The sequence below is a fragment of the Mytilus trossulus genome, chromosome 5 (assembly GCF_036588685.1).
Source record: "Mytilus trossulus isolate FHL-02 chromosome 5, PNRI_Mtr1.1.1.hap1, whole genome shotgun sequence".
In the NCBI taxonomy this organism is placed as follows: domain Eukaryota; kingdom Metazoa; phylum Mollusca; class Bivalvia; order Mytilida; family Mytilidae; genus Mytilus; species Mytilus trossulus.
This window is the reverse complement of record NC_086377.1, coordinates 64,815,910-64,842,040: the sequence shown is the minus strand read 5'-3', so window position 1 is coordinate 64,842,040 and position 26,131 is coordinate 64,815,910. Positions and strand designations below refer to the sequence as shown.

General features: G+C 30.3%; 1 protein-coding gene across 1 annotated transcript; it reads right to left on the bottom strand.

Moving 5' to 3' along the window:
• Positions 1 to 4,030: 4,030 nt before the first annotated feature.
• LOC134719057 (mantle protein-like) lies at positions 4,031 to 24,440 on the bottom strand. Its single transcript, XM_063581998.1, has 28 exons — positions 24,241 to 24,440; positions 23,880 to 23,894; positions 20,844 to 20,861; positions 19,446 to 19,457; positions 18,931 to 18,981; positions 18,292 to 18,393; positions 17,782 to 17,799; positions 17,239 to 17,274; positions 16,783 to 16,812; positions 16,214 to 16,243; positions 15,808 to 15,885; positions 15,440 to 15,463; positions 14,890 to 14,931; positions 14,525 to 14,584; positions 14,069 to 14,128; positions 13,659 to 13,670; positions 13,177 to 13,206; positions 11,919 to 11,960; positions 11,522 to 11,545; positions 10,236 to 10,271; positions 9,489 to 9,524; positions 8,754 to 8,783; positions 8,121 to 8,156; positions 7,561 to 7,608; positions 6,560 to 6,607; positions 5,166 to 5,211; positions 4,836 to 4,870; positions 4,031 to 4,362 (listed from the first exon to the last, which is right to left on the bottom strand). The coding sequence occupies exons 1-26, from the start codon at positions 24,272 to 24,274 to the stop codon at positions 5,186 to 5,188; spliced, it is 978 nt and encodes a 325-aa protein (XP_063438068.1). The 5' UTR covers positions 24,275 to 24,440; the 3' UTR covers positions 4,031 to 4,362; positions 4,836 to 4,870; positions 5,166 to 5,185.
• Between the last annotated feature and the right edge of the window lie 1,691 nt (positions 24,441 to 26,131).

Below are 26,131 nucleotides of genomic sequence, written 5' to 3'. Positions count from 1 at the left end.
TACACCCACGCCTTTTGTGATTTACTGGATAGTTGTTTATATTCATATGTTTACACATGGTTGCTTACACCCACACCTTTTGTGATCTAAGGATATTTGTTTATATTCATACGTTTACACATGGTTGCTTACACCCACGCCTTTTGTGATCTAAGGATATTTGATTATATTCATACGTTTACACATGGTTGCTTACACCCACACCTTTTGTGATTTACTGGATAGTTGTTTATATTCATACGTTTGCACATGGTTGCTTACACCCACACCTTTTGTGATCTAAGGATATTTGTTTATATTCATACATTTACACATGGTTGCTTACACCTACGCCTTTTGTGATCTAAGGATATTTGCTTATATTCATACGTTTACACATGGTTGCTTACACCCACGCCTTTTGTGATCTAAGGATATTTGATTATATTCATACGTTTACACATGGTTGCTTACACCCACGCCTTTTGTGATTTACTGGATAGTTGTTTATATTCATACGTTTACACATGGTTGCTTACACCCACGCCTTTTGTGATTTACTGGATAGTTGTTTATATTCATACGTGTACACATGGTTGCTTACACCCACGCCTTTTGTGATTTACTGGATAGTTGTTTATATTCATATGTTTACACATGGTTGCTTACACCCACACCTTTTGTGATCTAAGGATATTTGTTTATATTCATACGTTTACACATGGTTGCTTACACTCACGCCTTTTGTGATCTAAGGATATTTGATTATATTCATACGTTTACACATGGTTGCTTACACCCACACCTTTTGTGATTTACTGGATAGTTGTTTATATTCATACGTTTACACATGGTTGCTTACACCCACACCTTTTGTGATTTATTGGATATTTGTTTATATTCATACGTTTACACATGGTTGCTTACAGCCACACCTTTTGTGATTTACTAGATAGTTGTTTATATTCATACGTTTGCACATGGTTGCTTACACCCACACCTTTTGTGATCTACGGATATTTGTTTATATTCATACGTTTACACATGGTTGCTTACACCCACGCCTTTTGTGATTTACTGGATAGTTGTTTATATTCATACGTTTACACATGGTTGCTTACACCCACGCCTTTTGTGATTTACTGGATAGTTGTTTATATTCATACGTTTACACATGGTTGCTTACACCCACGCCTTTTGTGATTTACTGGATAGTTGTTTATATTCATACGTTTACACATGGTTGCTTACACCCACGCCTTTTGTGATTTACTGGATAGTTGTTTATATTCATACGTTTACACATGGTTGCTTACACCCACGCCTTTTGTGATTTACTGGATAGTTGTTTATATTCATACGTTTACACATGGTTGCTTACACCCACACCTTTTGTGATTTACTGGATAGTTGTTTATATTCATACGTTTACACATGGTTGCTTACACCCACACCTTTTGTGATTTATTGGATATTTGTTTATATTCATACGTTTACACATGGTTGCTTACACCCACGCCTTTTGTGATCTAAGGATATTTGTTTATATTAATACGTTTACACATGGTTGCTTACATCCACACCTTTTGTGATTTACTGGATAGTTGTTTATATTCATACGTTTACACATGGTTGCTTACACCCACGCCTTTTGTGATTAACTGGATAGTTGTTTATATTCATACGTTTACACATAATTGCTTACACCCACACCTTTTGTGATCTAAGGATATTTGTTTATATTCATACGTTTACACATGGTTGTTTACACCCACGCCTTTTGTGATCTAAGGATATTTGTTTATATACATACGTTTACACATGGTTGCTTACACCCACGCCTTTTGTGATCTAAGGATATTTGTTTATATTCATACGTTTACACATGGTTGTTTACACCCACGCCTTTTGTGATCTAAGGATATTTGTTTATATACATACGTTTACACATGGTTGCTTACACCCACGCCTTTTGTGATCTAAGGATATTTGTTTATATTCATACGTTTACACATGGTTGTTTACACCCACGCCTTTTGTGATCTAAGGATAGTTGTTTATATTCATACGTTTACACATGGTTGCTTACACCCACACCTTTTGAGATCCACTGGATAGTTGTTTATATTCATACGTTTACACATGGTTGCTTACACCCACGCCTTTTGTGATCTAAGGATATTTGTTTATATTCATACGTTTACACATGGTTGTTTACACCCACGCCTTTTGTGATCTAAGGATAGTTGTTTATATTCATACGTTTACACATGGTTGCTTACACCCACGCCTTTTGTGATTTACTGGATAGTTGTTTATATTCATACGTGTACACATGGTTGCTTACACCCACACCTTTTGAGATTTACTGGATAGTTGACCAAATGACACTGCTTATTTGGATCTGAAGTGTTGAAATTATACAAGATCAAAACACCAACTGGTTTGAAATAAATGGTACTGTCCATCCACTTTCAGTTACACATAACTGATGGATGTTATTCCTTAGATCGTATTCACGCCCATTGAGGTTGTTTAAAAAAAAAATATGGTATCAAGACTACACACTGATGTATGCATGTGTGTGGAAAATTTGACTAGTGAAGAAAACTATCTAACAAAAACATCACGCAGGTTGCAGATAGTTATGCATGTATAGTGAATAAGAATTTTCCGCGGAGATCGGGTTTTTTGTTATTTTACCTTGACCTATAATTTCATTGACGATGGGAAACATCGGTCTCTGCTAACACAGTGCAGTGTTCCAAAAAGAATAACGATTCTAATTGAAAATATTTGTTCTTTGTTGACTGCTGTTCCAATTTTTTGACATTTTTACCTATTATGTATGTTTTGTGTTTACACATTGTCGAGAACATAATTTGATTTCATGTGACTGTTATACAAGTGAGAGGATTAGCTAGCAATAAAACCAGGTTTAATCCACCATTAGAAAATACCTGTACCAAGTCAGGAATATGACAGTTGATATCCATTCGTTTGATGTGTACGAGCTTATGATTTTGCCATTTGGTTACGGACTTTCCGTTTTGAATTTTCCGCGGAGATCGGGTTTTTTGTTATTTTATATCTCTTCTCTCAATGAACACACACACTTGTTTTATCTTTTTAACCTTTGACTTTTGTTTTCAGGGATGTTAGTGCGAGTTGATATTTCTACCCCAATTTCATCATTTCATTGCCAGACTAATGACCACAGAGTAACTGTGCCTGGTTGTCCTTTGGGTCACCGTTGTGTCAAGTTTTATTTTTGATGATTAATCATGGACAGTTGTGAAGACACCGAAGCCCTTCCAACTATCTTCGAGGACTGTCATATCTCCATATGTACAGATAATACCTGTCTTATACATTAGGCGGAAGATAAATCCATAACAAGAAACTAAAACCGACCAAGATAACAAAACAACAGTACAATAGATAACTATGCCAAATACCTTAATTTCAGATATGGTGAAAAATGAAGATATAATTGCTTTAGCTTTGATTTAAGCATCTGGCATGTACAGGATCATGACTACAGAAAATGATATACCAAGTTGTAAACTTGTGTTAGTTTTATTCTATGTCACGACTGCATAGGAGATAGTTAATTGTGTTGCGACGGGTGCCACATGTGGAGCAGTATCTGCTTACTCTTCTGGACCACCTAAGATCAACCCAAGTTTTTTGATGTGTTTCATGTTGCTTAGTCTTTACTTTTTTTTATGTTTGTTTTTCTTTTTTAGCGATGTCGTTGTCAGTTTATTTTCGATCTATGGAATTGAATGCCCCTCTGGTATCTTTCGCCTCTATTTAAGGTAAAGAGGTCGCATGTAGTTTTTTTTCGGATTTTCTCACATAAGGTTCCACAAAAACAAGGACTCTGAGAGGTTCCTGATGAAGGTCAGCCATTTAAAGCGCAACAGATGCACACAATTTCATCAAATATAGATTTTTATATCTATACATCTGTCCGTCTTTCATTTTTGAATGTAAGGAACTATGGATGATTTTATTGTTCGCACCCCAAAATGAGAATAACAATACGTCAATTGGTTGAAGTTTTATTGTTTACGATGTTTTAAACCATTCACAACGTTTTGGTGTACGCTTTTGCAAATATCATACAAAAGACATAAGATTTTGAAATGGCTGATGCCCTGGTCAATTATGAGACATGACAGGTTTTGATTAATGCAATCAAAAACATAACAACTAATAGAAACCAAGACAAATTTATGTAAAATATATATTTTAGACGCCCGAAGATGATGACTACATACTGAAAACCGATGGCAATATTTAATATCTACATTATATGTAAACAAAGCCCCGAACTGTTAAACTGCATGTTTGGCTACAATCTCAATTAACTGATGCCTGCAAAGAAAAAGAAAAACACGTAAGTAAACGTAATCTCTTATATGAAGGGAGTATGTATTTACTTCCAAATTGTTCAAAGCGGATACAGACATCAAATAGTATGTAAAACACGCGCAAGTTATTTGAGTTTATAACCGGTTTTTTTTATTGGATTACTGATGCTCCGTCTTAATTTCCATGTGTTTTGTTTACCAGTACTATTTTTGTATTTTCCCTTGTTTTGTCATAGCGTTGTCAGTTTATATTTGACTTATGAGCTTGAAAGCCCCGTTGGTATCCTCCGCACATCATATACAAACTTTCATTTTATTTGGAAATACAACTAATTTCATTACTTCGTTCAAATTAACTAGTGGCGTAATTTGCAAATTACAAATACAAAAACAAAATAGATAAACAACAGAAACAGTAGCAACAGTAGAGACATTATAGGTATTTTGAAGGACAAAGAAATGTCTAAAAATAATTACCATGTAAATTCTGCTAAACTTGCCACCGAAATTGGCTGTAATAAAATAAAATGAATGCTATAATTAACAAACAAATAATTAATAAATAAAAAAATTCACACAACTAGTTAGTACCATGCAAGTACCAAAACAGACTAAAAACATCTTGCAAGTACTCATCAATTAATCAAATTGTCAAACTTGACAACATGAGTGTTTATTTAAATTTTATCATATTCTAATACTGATTGCAGACAGCTCTTACATATATATGAAACGATAGATCAGAATTACGAAAAAAGGAAAACCAATAACGCTATCAGAAACATAAGAAACAGTAAGACATCTTACCAAGTTGTTAACGTCTAAACTTAATATTGTGGCTCTGGACCATAACCTGAAAAAGTAAAAACATACACAAATAAAAAGTTATGTCAAGCAAAATAAACACTAGATTACATCCACATAAGTAATCATTTGCTGAAACAAAAATAGAATTTTGACATTTTTAGTCAAATGGACATAATAACGATGAATTTGACGAGTCAAACATTTTCATTATCACATAGATATGTAATTTTGTATTGGGCCCTCAAGACGTATGTATGAAATTACAAAATGATAATAATAGTGATTTAAACAAAATCTATTTGATGAAAAAACAGTCTAAGAAGTTGACAATTGTATTGACAAAAGTGTTATTATCCACAAGAAATTAAAGAACTTTATTGCTAAATGAAATAATCTGAAAGATAAATAGTGGTTGTACTCGAAAGAATTTGTTCTCCAAATTTTTCGTCTAGGTTATAAATTTTAATCCAAAGGATAGACGGGTTATGAATTGTTAATTTAGTTTCCAAATGTGTTATTTTTTATGTCTGGATGAATGATAATGGAGTAAAATTACTATCTATAAATTAAGTTAAATGAGATGATATATATTTTATAAAATATGCTTCTGCTACACAGTTTTATTTCTTGTAAGCTATACCATTATATAATATTTCTCAGGCAACATATCAAGACCTGAGTCATTCTAAAATAAGAACTAATATATATATATATTTTTTTACTATTACTAATTGTTGATTTGAAGAAGACATATATGGTTGTACTGTTGATTGTAGATAAATATATATAACTGTCACACACCCTAAAAGTTATGTCCAAATAACAAATAATGTTACCATCCAAAAAAAATATATATAAAAAAAGTCAAGTACTAGTAATAACAACAAAGAAAAACGATACTTGAACAAGAACTAATAGCGGACCAACTTGGTTTTTGTATAATAAAAATGATTAAAATCAAACTAAAAGCTTATTGAATTTTTTTATTGAACTTGAAACAAAGCTCCCGAATTTCTGTTTCATAAGGAAAGGACCTATATCTACATTATATCTGAAATCAACATAGAACTACGATATCATGTACTATAAACTATCTACAAATATAGTAAATCAGGCCAACTAAATAAAAAAAAATATTGAAAGGAAATCAAATACAAAATTACTTTTAAGCAACAACTATAAAATCATTAATGAAGAATAAACTAACCATTAATCATGTTTTGAAATGAAAAAAAAGTGATTGATATATTGTTATTATCCTTTACTACAAAATAATTCAACAAAAAGGTTAATTTTTTTAATATCAATTGAATAAAGTAGATCACAACTATTGAATCGCTTATTATTTTAATTGGCCTTCAAGATATATACAACATTTGCCTTCACATTTGTACCTTGTTGTTGATTATATCCGTAGTTTAAACCTTGGTTTAAGTACATCCCTACAAAGTGTTTAAAACTATAAGAATAACATCAATGTAAAAAACCAAACAAAATTAAAAAACAAATCACAACAGTTGGTGAATTGAGCTAAATGATACAGAGTAAAGCAATAGCGAATGAGGGTAAAATGTGATAGTTTAATGTGTAAAAATGCGCAGTGTCTAAATAGTATGAATAATGATTGTGCACGTGTGATATTGCATTCGTATGTTGAGCGGAAAGAGGCAATGCACAAGGTACACCTGTGCTATGGAACAATGTTCATTTAAAATTGTAAATGCAAAAACCACAGAAAAAACAATATATGGCAATATAACTGATTAATTGAAGCAAAATTCAGTGGCCTAAGTATAGTTGTAAAGTAATCGATGTCAAGTCATCACATTTCAAAGCAATGATTCACGCACTATATGTTTTAAAAAAGAGAAACACATCAAAGTAATTTTATATTGAGATGTTTTACCACAAGAACATCAAATTATAAACCATTGAAGGACAGCGTGAGCGATGCTAAATCGTTCAAGGATAAAGAAGGTTAAAAAGCACAAACAACTGTCAACCAAAACTTGCCAGGGACTACAATACTTTTTCGGAAGCACAACTATTCACAATCATAGCACATAATGTTGAATTATTTCTGAAAGTTATTTGGATTGAGATTTAAGATGTAAAATACAGGCAACAGCAGTATACCGCTGTTCGAAATGCATAAAACGACTGAGAAAAAATCAAATCCGGGTTACAAACAAAAACTGAGGGAAACGCATCAAATATAAGAAGGGAACAACGACACAAAAGAAACACTAAATGAAACACACACAGAAACAAACTATACTTTAACAATGGTACTTTGGTACAGAAAATTGTAAGAAAAAAATGGTGGGCTGAACCTGGTTTTGTGGCTAGCCAAACCTCCTTTTTATGGCAATGTTATATAAAAGGCTTTATGTACCTTGATTATACCCAGCATCATATGTTTGTCCTCCATTGTATTCTATTCCTAAATGAAGAAGCACACAAAACATAAACACAGTGCAATACAGACAGACGTTAAAGCAAACACATTTAAAGCAACAACTACATTTATATAGAATGAATTAAAGGTATAAATATGGTAATCATTTAGACGCAAAGTGCCAAAGACTTGTTTCAATTTTGACATAAATGAACAAAAATATTCTAAGAATATCTATATTCATTGTCAAATAGATAACTAACTAAAAAGTGTACTTTTTTCGTTTGCATAATTCTTTTTGAATAAAATTAGAAGTCAGATTTCATATTTCCAAATAAAAAAATAATCTTTTATATAGATTTGTTTACTGTACATGTTTTTAATAATGTTATAATTGTTTGGAGAAATATATAGTTTTCAATATTGTGTTAATCTTATAAAATTTACAATTAATAGAATATGAAGTTATTAAACAATAAGCTTAAATCTTACATCTCTTTGAATTTACAGACTTATTTGTAATTTGTTGAGTCAGACTCTACCAAAATTCAATATACCTTGATTAGCAAATCCGTAACTTGGTTGAATAAAACCTGTTGCAAATCAAAAAGCATAAATAAGCCACAAGAAAAGCATGAACAGAAGATGACACAAGGATTAAACATATATTCTTTAAGCTATGTTAAACAAAGGTTTCAACAGATTTAATTTTAATGAGTGACGAAGTTTGATTAAAACATATGAAATTCTGACGAAAACTGCACGAAACACTTATAACAGAAACCACATTTAAACAACATATAGAGTCATAACGAGACAAAAACTTACAACAAAACTAACTAATGAATTTGTCTTACACAAAGCAAATAATGTATTAGGGGGAAAAGATATGGACAAAGTGATATTATAATAAAACTACGAATAGAGTCGAATAAATAGACTCGAACGAGATTTTAAGCATTGTTTTCACTTTTTGATAAAACAGTTAGTGTTTCAGGTTTGACTTTTTTGATGATTTTTATTTATTACATACATTTTGAATTATCATCCAAAAAATTTGCGGTGACTAGAACACAAAATTTAGAAATGGAATTCTGAAAACATGAACTACCAAAGGTATATATCTAAATTGAATTCTACTTTGCAAATATAGTATTTTGCATTAAACTAGATCATGCCAAATAAAGTACCTTGTCCTCCGAAGTTTTGTTGTCCATATCCTAAAATGAAGAAAACGAATTGTTGCACGTAAGCAAAGCAAATACACTGCGTTTCAAAACCATTAAATGTTCTTCATATGAAAATCATCAACATATATTTGTCTCCACTAGTTTCAACTGTAAGTTTGAATGAGTTTGATTGTCCGTAATACATTAACATCGATTGATGTCAGGCTACTCGTGAAAACGTCAATAATAGTAACCTTACGAAGATTGCGATAAGACAAAAGTTCTTATGTTGACTTGAATCAGATAACAAACGATCAATGGTATTTTAAACACAGTGTACCAGTAGACAAAGCAAACGAGAAAGACAAAAAGCTATGAGTAAAAGCATCGTGATGTACTTAATCTTCTTTTTTTCTTTAACATCTAAATCATCCGATTGTTTAATTGTAAATATACCAGATACAGAATTTATAAAAAATAATATGATTTGTATTTGACCAAAATTAATTAATCGTTTACAAAAACAAAATGCAAACGAGATAAAAATATCAACGAAGTTTAAAAATAAAAAACAAATCTTTTAAAAGAGTCTATTCATTATAGAACGACATTTGAATTACAAAATTTTGAGAAGTGGAAAAAAAAAACCCAAAATTCGTCGTTTTTTATTCGCTTAATTAAATTTAGGAAATTAATTTTGAAAATGATTGGATGAATCATTTTGACAATTATTTATCTAAAGAATATTCAATTTACCTTGATTTACAATTCCATAACCTGCTTGACCGTATCCTAGTGAGAAACATAAAGCATAAATAAGCATTGAGGAAAGCAAGGGTAAAAAGCCAACAAGATAAAAGCTCAGTAGGCATAACTATGATAGTGCGATGACATTAAACAACACAAATATTACTAATGAACATCGACAGAAAATAGTGAATGATGTAGCAGTATCTTGAGTGATGCAACTTGCCAAACTATTCAAAAATCCTAGATGTTCTGAGAAATCAAATGAACGAAATTTGATTATACATTTTCGTCGTTTTATATTTTAGTCTGTGTTAGCAAGATAATGTAATAATACTGTGGTTAAAAATAAGGAATAAGCAAAGATATAATTCAATCAATTGCATAACATGTAAATTTCACACGAAAAAAAACTTTAAAAAAGATGTAAGTTTGGGATAAAGCAACAATATATAATATGTTAGTTATGAGTGACACACCGACTGGTGTTTGTTAATGACATAATTTGGGATGATTAGGTTTATGGTGGGTACTTTTCCCCAATTTGAGGTTGGACAGGTAAAAAGGGCAAATGCAATCGGGATTTGTTTTGGTGGAGATTAAGGTTCATCCTAGGTTAAGGTAATTTTTGGTATAGGTTAAGGTGTAGGTTCAACCTAGGCTAAGGTAATTTTTGGTAAAGGTAAAGGTTCGTCCGAGGTTAAGGTGACTTTTTGGTAGAGGTTAAGGTCATATTTAAAGGGTAAGGTTCACTACCTCCGTCTCCTCCTGCTGCGACTACTTGGACGGCTCCTATAATATACATATGAGCTTCTTATTAGTCCAACCCTGTTTTTAATTGAATGTGTTTTTCAATTAGAAATTAAAAAAAGTTTTACACGCTTGAATGACTTAGCTTTAAAAGGCATTGAATATAATCAGCACTGTATTTAATGGAATGTAAATAATTATTAATAAGCTCAAGATTCTTAGCGACATAGTCAACAACAGCACTGTAATTTTTTGACAATACAATGTCTTCATGAAAATCTTGACTACATTATGATTACTATCTAATAGTTAAATTAGTAATATGAAAATGTGCTTAAGTACAAGTTATTTGTGCAAAGGATTAAGTGATCAAAGTAATAAACTACTATGTGCAAGGTAGATCATTTAAACAACGTCCACTAAGATTCATTGCGTTTCCGCATATAGGTAACTAGGAGGGAGTAATAAGGAGAGACATGAACATACAACTATACTCCATAAGGTAAAAGGTATAAGTGGGAACAAACACACCATATTATTACTAAATATCATATCTGGCCGAACGTGACGTAAGCGGCTACTTGACTAAGGGAAATTGAATAAGGAGAGACATGAACATACAACTATACTCCATAAGGTAAAAGGTATAAGTGGGAACAAACACACCATATTATTACTAAATATCATATCTGGCCGAACGTGACGTAAGCGGCTACTTGACTAAGGGAAATTGAATGAAGAAAAACGATACGAGATATTGATTTCTAATAATTCATATAATATTCACATACGAATGCATAAACACCTTTTCTTAAATAGAGCACTCTATAAAGGAGTTAATGAAGTCAGGCGGTCAGATGAAACTAATGTGTAATACATATACACATATGGAAAAAATCTCGTTATGGAAACAGATGATTATTTGGGGATAGAACATTGATTGGTTAATTTTGTTGTCGAACCTCCGGCGCCATGACCTCCTCCTAAGCTTATAACTTGAACATTTCCTCCTACTACTCCTAGGGGGAATAATACTTAAATGTAACCCTGGTTATTGTTTAGAAGTTATGATGATGAAAAACTCATCAAAGACATAATGCTTATAATTTGGAATCACCAGATAAATCTTGTAGAAAATCCTTGTTTTTGATTTATGATTGCAGAAAAATAGCTCTTTGAGGCAAGCACTTGTGGCAATAAACTAACCGCTAAAGCCTTTATTATGCTTGTAAATCCCCCCTTTTCATGAGTTCCCCCTTTATTTTGAATAATGCATGATCATGTGATCTTACCTCCAGCTTGGTGTCCACCATGAGCTAAAATACAAATAAACAAGGTTAGTCAAATTATTCATTATAGTGTTTAAAAGGCATTTAAAATGGCACTTTTCTTATTATTTTTTTTTAGATATAAGCCATTGGCAATTTGACGTGGAATGATTCTCTCTAGTTTCATCATAAATTTAACATTGGCACATTTTTCTTTCAAAAAACCAATTTACAAGGATTTTTTTAAGATTTTGAAATTCTTTTTATTAACAATATGTATTAAAATTTTGAATAGAAAGTAAAGGTATGCGGACACAATGTGTAATGACACTACATGAATAAAACTAGAGTATTCCGAACATTTTAGTAAAACAATATCATACGAAATATATTAATACTTATTAAAGTATATTCTGCTTACCTTTTGGATAGTATGGCACTTGTTTGTGATGAACGATTGGTTCTGAAAAGAAAGAAAGTGTAAGTAATACTGCACAAAAAATGCTTTTTTATATACACAATAATGTTTTTTTACTATTAATTCTTTGTCAGTCAAATTCAATATAGAATTGGAATGCATATTTCAACAATCTTATTATGAATCTTTGATTGTTTTAAATTTGAATTGATTTGTGGCATCGGCTACACCATGATTACAGATAGATAGATAGATAGATAGATAGATAGATAGATAGATAGATAGATAGATAGATAGATAGATAGATAGATAGATAGATAGATAGATAGATAGATAGATAGATAGATAGATAGATAGATAGATAGATAGATAGATAGATAGATAGATAGATAGATAGATAGATAGATAGATAGATAGATAGATAGATAGATAGATAGATAGATAGATAGATAGATAGATAGATAGATAGATAGATAGATAGATAGATAGATAGATAGATAGATAAATAGATAGATAGATAGATAGATAGATAGATAGATAGATAGATAGATAGATAGATAGATAGATAGATAGATAGATAGATAGATAGATAGATAGATAGATAGATAGATAGATAGATAGATAGATAGGATAGATAGAATAGATAGATAGATAGATAGATAGATAGATAGGATAGATAGAATAGATAGATAGATAGATAGATAGATAGATAGATAGATAGATAGATAGATAGATAGATAGATAGATAGATAGATAGATACTTTATTCTCTAAAAAACTAGATACAAGTTTACAGAGAAACATACAATATAAATACAGACACAATAGTTAAGGTAACAAATACAGTTAATATGATGACATACATGTTTAGTAACATGTATAATTAATGATATAAGAAGGAAAAATGATCGGTAAGATGCTTATGCGATTACATTTACATGGAGGGACAAACTTTTTTGTTAATACACTTAATTAATAAACACAGTTTCCTTAAGACAGATTGTTTTTTACTATTAAATAATGAGCAAAATGAAATTATATTTGGATTATTTGAAAACTTGATATGTAGAAATAATTGTCTTTCGTTCTTCAAATGCGAACAGCAAAACAAATAATGAAATTCGTCGCCTATCTCATCGGAACTACACAACGAACATGTTCTTTCATTTCGGGCAATGTTTTGAATATGATGCGGTTTTATATTTTAACACCGTTCATATTTAATCACATCGAAGTTTTTTATATGAGTTAATTGCACTTACTGTCAACGGTCAGAACTTTGTCCTTGGGGTCTGTGGAAATAACAAAAGAGAATAATTAGATTTGTGAATATATGGTGAACATGGGAAAGGAACTATATGATGAAAATGAATAAAACTATAATGAGAATGAATAAAATGAGCATAGACCAGACGAAATAAATAATTGTAACGTTTTCTGCTTATTTAAGTGTATTTTCTTCTAAGACATTGCACAACACATAATAAATTGCTGTTGTGAATCTTTAGATGAACATATATTTTATCTAATCTTTGGATGAACATATATTTTATCTAATCTTTGGATGAACATATATTTTATCTAATCTTTGGATGAACATATATTTTATCTAACTCTTTTGAAAAAAGATAAGAATTAACAAAAGTTAAGTAACAATAAACTACAAAAGACGCAACACAACTGTTTCACCTTAATATGAAAGTAACCCAAGGTTCAAGTTACCATGGTTTTAAGTTTTACTTACGTGCAATTGGTTCTGAAATGATAAAGGAAATATGATTAGCAAGAGATAAATGGTCATACAAAAGTTAATACACTATGTCATATAAAAATATTCTCTGAAATCATTATTGTGATATATTTGTCGTCATTGCAATCTAGCATTTTTGAAATTTGTATTCATTTATCCGACCAAAAACGATGAAAGTTGACCAAAATATTTTGTTTAAATCACTGCAGTCAGAGATTATGTTATTTTTACATCTATTTGTTTTGTAAATAAAAGATGTAGAATGAAACAAAAAAGTCATCCTTCCGATTGAAGCACCTTTACAGATCATGTATAAATGAGTGGAATAAGGTAAAATTATATTGAATAATATAATGAGTGAATAAGTAAAAAAATATAAAATAACATAATATAAGAATGCTTACTTCTGATAACGTTGGTGATTTCTTCAACAATTGGGATTGGTTTGTCGTATGGGTGTTCAACTGTAAAAGAAAAGAAATATTTATCATCAAATGCAAATTTTTTTAAAGATTAAACTTCTTTCATGTGCAAACTGGCTTAACTACTGGAGCACTTTCTCAATTGTGCAAACCTCGTGATAATAAAGGGGCGAAATATACCAAAGGGACAGTCAAACTCAAAAATAACAAATAACCACGTTACGGTAGTTTTTCCAGCACTGTTTTAGTAGATCTGATTTTGCAGACGTTATTAACAAGGATCTATAACTTTTGTGTCTATTTATAAACGTATATCAATTTTGAATTCAATAAATCAAATTCTGTCGTTAAGGGACAGGTACAATTCCTAGAAATTATTAATAACTTTGTTCTAGTAAGATAGCTGTAATAATGATTATGAAACAGATGTGTACTCACCAACCCTTGGTCTCTTTCTGATAACCAAATTTTCTACTGGGAATGGTCTGTCACGGTTGACTGAAATTATGTATTAATATATATAAATAACAAGAAAAATCATTATAAACAGCTTCAATTACAGCATAATATCTAACACAGGAAAGATGCAGCTTTCAGCTGGTAATTCTACATTTAAATATTAGAACAAAATAATTGTTAATGTATTGTATAAGAAATAAGACATTTTATTGTTTTCAATTTAACGCCTGGCAAATCAAATAAAAAAAAATAATAAAAAAATATTCTTATTACTATTCATTGTTGACATCTTTCGACCTTACCATTAAATGATATAACTGTATATCTATAATATAATTACTTACCGATTCTCAATTCTGGTTTTGGGATTGGTTTTGGGATTTTGTCTGCAATGCAAAAATACAAAATAATCAATCAACTGTACATGGCTTATTTAAACAAAATAAGTGTTTGTTTTTAGGCGGACTTCTACATAATGTAATTGCGGTCTTAATGATGTTATCTCCCTTTATTCATCTTCAATGTGGAGTTTTTCTAAAATGCTATGAACATATCATAGAATGTTGTCCCATGTTCAACGTGTGCACCTATATGAGTGTTTCAGTTTGGAATTGATACATTCACATGTTCGTGTCTTGTTTTAAGTCAGGAACATCGGCAGTGAATGTCTTTATGTGATCATGGATGCGTTCTTACATTTAACAATAGTACGTTTCTCCACTTCGATACTTTCTAAAGTTATCTTGTATAATTGAAATAAAAAGATGAGGTGTATAAGTTCATAACAAATAATCTTTAAACGCACTTGAAAAACATCAAAAGAAAAGCGCTGACGCTTTAATTGCTGTTCTTCATCTTATGACAGAGAAACACTATTAGTAATGGTGTACTTACGGACTCTTTCGAAAACTTGAGTAACTGAAAAAGAAACAGAATCGTAATAGTCTATGTTATATTTGATTTGTCTTTTTATAAAACGGTTTTGTTCAAAACTAATTCCTTAACTAATTCAATTTATTAGTGATGTTCAATACGTTTCAATACGTTTAATTCCTTATGGTTATTTCAGTTAAATAAATAAATATACTTAGGTTTTTTCTGAAAATTGATTAACCATATATTCAAGGCATGTTCGTATGATAGTTTGTAATGTTGATAAACATGCTGTAGATAACAACAAGAGCTATATTCCAGGATTACATGAAATGGTATAATTAAACAATTGAACTGTATAATCGATTTATTTATAAGTAATTACTTACCGGTCTTTACTCTGTGGTATGGTTTGTGTACAATATGTGGTTGGGGTACTGCAATCACTTTAGTTCTGATGATTGGTCCTATAATGGCAATAAATAAAGTTATGAGTGTTAGTTTCGTACTTTGAGAAATGTTAAAAAATGCACATTTCACGAAACCGATAAATGCTCCGCTATCACTACATCAAAAGAATTTATATATTTACTTTTTGTCATGATTAGAAAAAAAAGAAAAGTAATGGAAAAATGAACTACTACCATTTTGACACTATTTTCTCGCAAATAATATTGAACGAAACCATAAAGGCATGCAAATTGACAAACAGACTAACCAATCAGAAGCTTGAAATAAATTCAAATATTAAAAGAAAAACAATAACAACATAAAAACCACATGTAGTATACTTACGTGGTACATGAACCTGCTTCTTGTGAACAACTGAAAATACAAATAAAACATTATTACTATGTAACCTTTTCCTGTATTCTACATTTGTATCTCTGATAGTGCAATTTTCTATATCGTCATTTATTTTTTCTAATATAGTTATTTCCTTTACACTGTGTGTCTTTGTGATATAAACTCACGGACACTTTCATTTCTTAGTACACAGCGTACTGAACTAGCCTATTATTTTGAAAATTTGTTTTTATGTGAAATGTTTTTTTGTGCATATGAATTATAAAAAGACAACAATTAATTTTCAAAACAAAGTATCATTGCAAATGGTCTTTGTAAAGGAATAGGATTTCTTTTCTGACAAATTGTGAGAAGTTTAACGCACACTTTTATTTTTGTACGAAAATAATGTGTGAATTCAGGTTGGGAAAGGATATATATCTAAGTGTTTAGCGAGTTATGTGTATTTTGAAATAGAAAAGAATCGATGTGGTGCCTTTAACTTTTTATCAGAACAACAATCCCTTCATTCTCTTTCAAAACCAAGAGTTCAGAGCTACTGTAAATACAATACTTACTGGTTCTTGTTTTGTGGATTGGCTTGATGACTACAAAATAGGAATACATATAATTAAATATTGTAATAAAAACCTAATGAGAAAGATTTTGTGTCATACATTTGAAAAACATAAAAAAAATGTGAAGGTATTTGTTGGCACATCAATAACTTAGAATACATTATTTTTTTATCCGTATGTACATGTAAAATTTCACACAAACATGTTTTTTTCTTCTTTAAATTTCCCCTTTCGTGGAAGCCAAGGATTCCCCAATAAGAGATCACAGTGAAATAGACTAAGCGTTAACAAAGATAGCAAACACAATTGGAATCAATGGTCAATGGAAAGTGTAAACCAAGGGAAGAAACTCCAACGGACTCATCACACTTAAATATTTGTAGGTATAGGAATAATGACAAATATACTCCAGGGTGCAATCAGAAACTGAAGAAATGATGATTGACAATAGCTTACCTCGTCTGTGATGAATCACTGGCTTCTCGACAGGGTCTGGAAACAGACAAAATACAGGTTATAAAGCGAATATATAACCATTTGATATTGATATAAAAAATATGTGGTATGATTGCAAGTGAAGACAACCCTCCACATGAGACCAAATAACACAATATTAACAACTTTTCTCCCTCAAAATTCTGCAATATCATTTATGTATTTTAAATCAACATTTAAAAAAATTAAATATTCGAAAAGAAACCAAGTCATAAAGAAAAAAACCCAACCTAACTATGTACTAGTTTAATCGTATACATATATATATATATATCCCTAATAACATGGCAGAACTATTCGTTAATATACCTCGAAAGATGCTTAAATACATATTTACCTTAAAATCTTAATATTTTGCGAAAATGACTGGTTCCTTTAAAAAATTCAAGCGTTATTACTACATAACATATTTTTCTTAAAAAGATAAAGTGAATTTTCATAATACCGAGAACTATCAATAGACCCTACCACAGTTATCATAGTAACACTTAGTTTTTTACTCACACTTTTGTCTGACAGCAACTGGAAAGAGAAATAAATACAAAATGAAGAAACATGTCATTTCAATTTGAATCACAGTTTAAAGAAATCCACAATTCTGTTAATGTGAAAATGTAAAATGAAATATGTGCTACTGGACGCTTAGTAAACAGCAATTTGTCAATCATTAATACAAGTTATATATGTAAGGATTTATAAAAATATGAACTTTGTTTACCAAGACTTGGATAATATAGGTAGTCATTACAGAGGTTTCTTTCTTTTTCTTATTATTATACACAGGGGATGAGTCGTTCTATAATATAAATATTTTATTATTGTTTAACAAATGATAAAATTCAGAATGGAAATGGGTACTATGTCAAAGAGACAGCAACCCGACCAAAGAGCAGAAAACAGCCAAAGTTCACCAATGGGTCTTCAACACAGCGAGAAAATCCCGCATCCGATGTTGTTCTTCAGCTGGCCCCTAAATAAAAATGTGAACTAGTTTAGAGATAATGGTATACTTACTTTCTTTGACGAGAAGTTTTGGCCTTTTAATGATGTTTGCAACCTGGTCCACTACAGTTACGATTTGCTTGTGGAATCTTGGGTGTTGTTTCAAAAGGGGAACTGTAAAGAAAAACAAGATATGAATTATGTATTATACAAGATACTACTAAAAGGCAATATGTAGTATGCCATGTGTCGTCACCGTAGCGTTGTTTAGGTCGTTTTTGTCCCGTTGTCATACTCCAAAGTTATACAGTAAAGTAAGGGAGTTTTTAAGAGTGTGGTAATGTTCTGTAAATAATATGGAAATGCTACTGTTGATGCGAGGGTTCATAGTCTGTTAATACTGTTATTTTCGTCTTATATTTTACTGTTCAGTGTAAGGTAATAATGCAGTTTTTGGTCTGTTTTTTAAAGTTCGGCGAGGTTGCTATTTACGTGTCGTGTTAATACTGTTGCTTTTGTCTGTTATTTAATACTGCCAAAGTCTGAAAATGGTGATATTTACGTATTGTATTTTTACTGCAAATAATATAAAAAAAGAAGATGTGGTATGATTGCCACAAGAGATCAAATAACACAGAGATTAGCAATTTTAGGTCACCGTACTGCCTTTAACAATAAGCAAACCCCATACCGCATAAGTTATATACTCACCATTCTTTCCGACGAGATGTGGCTCTTCATGAGTAACAGCCTTTGGCACAGCTATAAGTATAAAATAGTGATTTAAATAAGTGTTTATGGTAAATATAAAAAAAGAGTATTTAAGTTGAAAATCTTTTCAACAATGCATGTAAAAAAAGGATTTTGAGTTATAGTCCGTTTACATTTTTTTTGTCTACATAGTATAGTTGGTTTGCAAAATTGTACATCACATTTTTTATTCATACACGTATTTAATTATTAAAGGGAACTCAGCTTAGATTCAAAATGAAATAAACAATAAAATATATCATCAAAAAATAGGAAAATCTATTCATGTATATTAACTTTAGTCATTAATTGAAAATTGTGCTACATATATTGATGAAGTTTGACTCAAAATGAAATAAACAGTAAAATATATCGTTATGAAAAAGGAGAACCTATTTTGTACATGTATTAACTGGAATCATTTATTGAAAAACATGTTCTTCTTGAATAATATTTGTGAAAGCTGCAATACTCACGTTGAAAGTGCACTGTAAAAGAAAAAAAAATATTTTATCAAACTGAGAATTACAATATGAATGACAGTTTAAAGAATTCCATTTTTTTTCTCATTAATTCAGAGAGATTGATAGTAATTTGTTTGGATTATGAGAAATAAAGTCTTTCCATGTGACTCGATATCATCTTTTTTCCTTATTTTATATTAAATATGTTTTTCATTATATGGAAAATATCGTAATGACTTATTCAAGCCTCCTCATTATTAATTTTTTAGGCGGAATCTCGTGAACTGTGTTCCGTTTCTTGTTTTATCGTAAACATCATTTGAATCGTTGACGCCGGGAACTTAGAGAGTTAAATATCAGATTGTGACTTTTGCTGTACGGTGACCAATGTTAGAACATTTCGTTTGAATCCAAAACAGGTTCTTCTTAATATGTTTTTCAAGGAAGAATCTGATGTAGAAAATATATCATTATTTTACACACAGGTAAAACGGAGATTTTGAGAAATGGTTAACATTTTGTATTCAAAGCTTGCAAAATGACCGACAACCAAGTGGTCAGCTTGCGGGACAAGATGAGGGTCATTATGCATTTTTAAATATACCGTATTTATAACAGCGAGAAAATTCCGTTGGAGTCCATGTCATAAAGTGATGAAAATTGTCAGAAAGGTATTATTATCGCTATGGCCCGAAATATACCCCCGTTCAAGCTTTAAAAAAATCTGTAATTGGGATGGTGTAAAAAACTACACCACTTGTAAAATAAAAAAATGGTGTGTCACTTAAACGTATGATTTATTAGCCGTGACCAACTAATGATATTCAAACATAAAAGAAAGGGGAAAATCTGATTGACAAGTAGAGTAAATAATAACAATAAATATATATGTATACAACATGATGTATGTATAATAGATGGCAAACCATTGACACACGACAAGGACCTAAAGGCCGAGAGACATATGATATGTTACAGACTATATCCCATCGGAGAATCATTATGTCAGTGTTACGTTATCTGTTTAACATATTTATCATGTAATTTATCATTATTATTCTTTTTATTTGTCTTTAACTAAGAGATTGATAGTATATTCGTCCTTTATCTCGTGAAATATGACAAATACTTTCTGTTTCTAGTTTCTCAATTATCATTGCAAAGTATTACTCTTCTTTTATTACATGATTTTTCATACCAATTTATATATTGTATTTTAATACATAAGTTTCATGACATGTAAGTAGCGCTTTCACAATTTTAAACATTTCTAAAATTCCAAATAATATCTCGAAAACAGATCATTTAGCACGCAAATAAAACCCCGAAAATAATTCAAATACTTAAAAGGTCAAATAAAGTAAAAGTCAAGTATGCCTAAGGTACCACATATTGAAAGTAGCTTCTTACCTTTCTGTTTTGGTGGTTCTGAAAGTAAACATAAAAAATAAATTAACACAGACATAAGGTAACAAAGATATATAGGTTACAAAAGGGCGACATTATTACAAGATTAATTACATGTTTCTTCACAATCTGAATGCAGGTTTCCAGCAGTTGAAGAGAAAGTGTAATCTCAATTACTGACATTATCGATTTCGGTCATTTAATCTACGTTTAGACATCAAAATGACTGCGAAAAAGATTACAGCATGAGCAGTGATGAAACAGTTCTTTTACTACTTTTCGTTTGCTCAACATAGAAGCAGTAAACTAGAACATTTTACATGAACACCAAATTAAATAAAGCTAAACATAAATTTAATGCCTGTTATTTGTATGAATGATGTCTATCTGTAGGAAAATAAAGAGTTTGTCAAAGATTGTAAACTCAAATATAATTCGGAAGTATAATTACTGTATTTTGCTGTAATGAAGGAGGGACTGTAATTGGGTCTAGATAATGAAGAAACGAAGAACCCCCATCTGCACCATTATGGAACTGTATTAGGTATGGGGAAACATAAGTTATGGTTGTACAGAGAAATAGAAAACTAGAACTACAAAGTAATGATGTAGAAGCAATTTACACTACACCGTTCTAATGCGGCAAGCATCAATTCATTTTTTATAAGAGGTATCCCCTCCATAGGAGAGTTTTTCTTTGAATGGAAAGTAATTGTAAAACACGTTTTTTTTTTTTTAATTTACTTGACCATTAATGACGTTTACAGTTTTTTTTTAAATTATGAACTACCATGTATTACTCAACTGAATTATGAAAGTCAGCAAAACTTGAAAAAATATGATTGAAAGCCTTTTTTCTTGACTCATTTAAGCATATTGTGCATTCAATCATAATTGACCTCTAGCCTCTCTTTCGATGCAATGTCAGCAAAAGAAGAACTACAACAATGTGCCTCCCATCATAAAAATATAGAATATGATGGATGAACCATCAGTTATACGACTTTTTATGAATGATGTACAAAAAAACAGTGATTTTTTTATATGAAAAAGTACCATAAATAAATCGGATATGCATATGATTATTTCATGCCTACGCGTTCACTATTTATGACCATGCAAATACCGAAGTAAATAATTAATACGTGTAGAAATACAATAAGGGAGAACATGAGGATGAGACAACAACCCGACCAAAGGGCAGTAGCAGTCAAAGATCAGCAATGGGTCTGTACAAATAGACAGGGCTTCGACTGTCCCATAAGACTATCAAACAATATTGGTACACAACAATGTCACATTTGGGGGGACGAAGGGGGTCTATGGGGCTTAGAGTACAACCCCTTTAATCGAAAAAAATCAATCTCATCTTTAAGATTATAAAAAGAAAGTACCAAAAATTGACTATTATATATGTCAGTTAAACTATCAGTATACATGGGTATTGATTAATAAGAGTATAGTTTATGATATATGTTATATCATATTCTTAAGCTAGCTTTATGACTGGCAAGAGTCATAGCAACATGTAAAGAAAATTAAGAAGCAAGCTGCTACACTCAAGAATAAGGGAGACTACTTTTTAAAATTAGTAATGCGTTTGCAAACTCCAGTTCTAGCAATGTCTTTTAAGCTTTATTGTTAAAAGAATTAGAATAACACGTGTTACTAAGACGCTTTCAACAAATTGATGTAAATGGATAAAAGTAATATTTAAGAGTTATGTCCCTTAGGTCAAGGTCTCAACAGATTTGTTTGAAGTGAAACATTTCTCCTTGTAGTTGCTTATCATGTCAAAAGTACTTTTAGTTACGATTTAATCAAAACAGTTAAAAGTCAAAATCAGTTTTAAATATTAAGAATATCAATTTGCAACACTGTAAGAACAATTATAGTTATCAATGTAATGATATAACGAATAAGACGTAGTTAATTTACAAAATTACAAAAAATAAAAAGTAAAACATCAAACAAATGCAAGTTTTTTTCTATATGAATGTTGAAAAATAGATACTAGTAGATAAATATAATAGGAAAGGTACTAAACGTAGGTAAATGATTTAGATGATTTGTAACGAATGGATATGTTCGCCTGCGTATACAACATAATTAAAATCTAAACAAAAAATATAGTTTTAAGCGCGTGCGCGCGTAACGTGAAATGTAAAGTATGGATTAGGTAACTTAGAAAAATAAATAAAGATCATGTTTTAAATTTTAAAACCTATTTGCCAAACACCTTGATCATACAACTGATAACGCAGTTAGGGGATATCAGTTACCATTGTTTCATTCTAATAACTTTATATTGCTCAACAGCAAGCGACAAGGTTGTTTAAGATTACTCCTAACATTATAGTCAGCAATGATACGTGGGCATACAACGTAATATATATAGTTATAAACGCGTGATATAGTAACGTGAATTGTAAAGTATGGATCCTTGAACTCAAAACACAACATAAAGATCAAAACTAAAGATGCAGTAAGCGAATGGCAATTACTATTGTTTCATTCCAGTTATAATTTCACTTTGCTCAACGCCACGAGACAAGGTTGTACAATATTACTAATTATATTATACTCAACAGTACTGTTTAAATAGAATCGCTTAATTTGCAAAAAGATGACAGTGTTTTCAAGAACGTTTACTTCTCTAAAAATGATTACAATGCAAAATTAAATTTGTTTGCTTATGTCGGCAGAAATGAATACTTCATGCATGAACAAATCAATTGATTTGTTTATTATGCTGTTTTCACTGGGAAAACCATACTGACATTTGTTATGTCCCAGGTTTACACTACAACTATTTTAATAAGTGTACACTCATTGTTCAAAGGAGATAACATGACTAACTCTTGTAAAATCAAAAGATGATATATGTAATTTCGATTTTGTAAATTGCCTGCAGTTAATCTTCATGTTGTATTTGTCTGCCGTAAACTGCAATTATTCATGTATGCATTGTAAACTGACGAAAATGACTTAAATATGGTAACACTAAATATTAATACAATATCATTAAACTGAACTTACCCGCAACAACGGATGCTGAAATAAAAAATAACTGGAATAAGTAATCGATATTTTTTCATTTTAAACTTTCAACTAAAGACACATGCTTGTTTAGATAATTTTTCTCGTTTTTTTAGAAGATGAAATACACATACAATGAGAAAAATAAATTTCAAAAATTAAAAGAACATTGAAATCCTTAAAACTTATTTCATCAATTAAAATTATTCCAAATTGAATACAATTAAAATTAAATAAACTTCTCTGATTGTCGATTTACGCAAGAATTTTAATTTTTAATTTTATATTTTTTCAAATTCATCAACTTTATGTTTTTTTGTCAAAGTTCGATTCTTAAAAAATACTTTGTAATTTGACTTACCCACAATAGTGGCTAAGATGAGAACTGCTAGCATTTTGCGTCCACTGAGATTGTAGCCGATAATGCTAAGATATTCCCAGAAATGGTAACTGTAATGGCCTTCTAGCAGTATGTAGTAACTATTTTAAGTTTATATACTACGTCATAAAACTGACATAGTCCTATCATCAAGGAGACGTTTACAGTGGGTAAATTTGATCTGTCTGTCAATTGAAATACCACGCCTTCCAAATTGACCCATCGAAATCCGACAACTCCCCCGAAAGGCCCGATGTAGGATTAAGAAATTAATTAATTTAGAAAGGGTAAATCAAATGTAAAATTGTTTTCAAAAGCTTCAAAAATAAAGAAAACTATATTAAATATGTTTATTTAATAAAACTAATTAATTTTGACAAACTTCAAATGTCTGATGATGACAATAGTGGGATTTCAAAAATATCCTTCACAATGCCTCATTATTTGTCGGTTTGTCACCTTTTCATCATAAATGTCATTAACTATTGATCAGATCGTTTAACTGACGTGTCAGAAAAATAACATCTTTTGTAGTACATTATAATTTTACACAATATAGATTAACATAAGGCTTAACCTTGAACAAAATACAACATTTTTTTTATTTAGAATTTATAATGAAGACAAATGGTCAGTTTATCGAATAAAGATTTCAGGGAAATGTCAATCTAAAATTTTATATGGCGATTCGAAGACAATTTATTATATTGTCAACATAACATAACTTATTCTGTTGCAGAAACGATGGTCGAAGTACATATCTATTTCTTAAGGCTTTTATTTTACAATATTATCTTGATTTATGACTTAAACTCTTGAATCGACATATAATGTGAGTATTGTGCATTTTACAAATGCTATTTTCTGTGTAGTTGTGAGAAACATTTTCATTTGAAAAATCTATTTTTCGTCGAATTGTTTTTAGTCAAAATGCATAATAATGATACAATTTATATTAATTATATCAATGATAATGGTCATGTACAAAACACGTTTCAATATTACGTTGAAATAACAGAAGAAAAGATTATTATTAAGCTAAGTTTTTGATATGGTTTGGTATCTTTTGAATATTTTTATACTCATCTAAAATACTTATTATCGCTAACTGTTGGAAATTGATATATATGTAAACACAATGTTATTTATTTCTGATTCATTCACTTCAACTTCACAGTTGGACATCGGTATTTACAAACCATTACAGATGACTTGTAATTCATTTCTAAAAAAAAATGAATTTATAAAAAAATTAATTATTAAGGGTTTTGAAAAATCAATTTTTGTGATATAATTTGTATTTTTCTTTTTCATTTTGAAGATGCGAGACATTTAATTCTAAATTTTAGCCTATCAAGATATACTTCTCAATAAGTTGTCATAAGTAATAAGACAATTGCTTTTATGTTAATTTGTTATACCTCCAACTTTGAAGCAACTTGATCTATATGATAACTGATGTACCCATATTTTGACTATTTTATTAATTGTGACTGTTTATTTAACGCATCATGTAAATGTAGCGGAATTTGATGAGACTGTTATTAAAGTGAGAGAGTTAGCGCTATAGAACCAGGTTTAATCCACCATTTTCTACATTTGAAAATGCCTGTACCAAGTCAGGAATATGACAGTTCTTGTCCATTCGTTTTTGATGCGTTTTTTTTTTTTTTTGATTTTGCCATGTGATTATGGACTTTCGAAATTGATTTTCCTCTGAGTTCGGTATTTTTGTGATTTAACTTTTTACTATTTCTAATTTCATATGCATAATATGTTTATCAGATACTACAAAATACATTAAATAGTTACAATTCTTTTAACAGGTTGACGAATCCTTAGATATAACTATTAATATGGGATTAATAACATT

What these genes read in the sequence shown, in the direction of transcription:
- LOC134719057 (XM_063581998.1), bottom strand. Translation starts at nt 24,274, where the DNA reads ATGCTAGCAGTTCTCATCTTAGCCACTATTGTGG. An exon ending in ACATCTCGTCGGAAAGAATG is followed by an intron (nt 18,394 to 18,930) that starts GTGAGTATATAA and finishes TTTTCTTTACAG; the next exon opens with TTCCCCTTTTGAAACAACAC. An exon ending in CAGAAAGAGACCAAGGGTTG is followed by an intron (nt 14,129 to 14,524) that starts GTGAGTACACAT and finishes TTTCTTTTACAG; the next exon opens with TTGAACACCCATACGACAAA.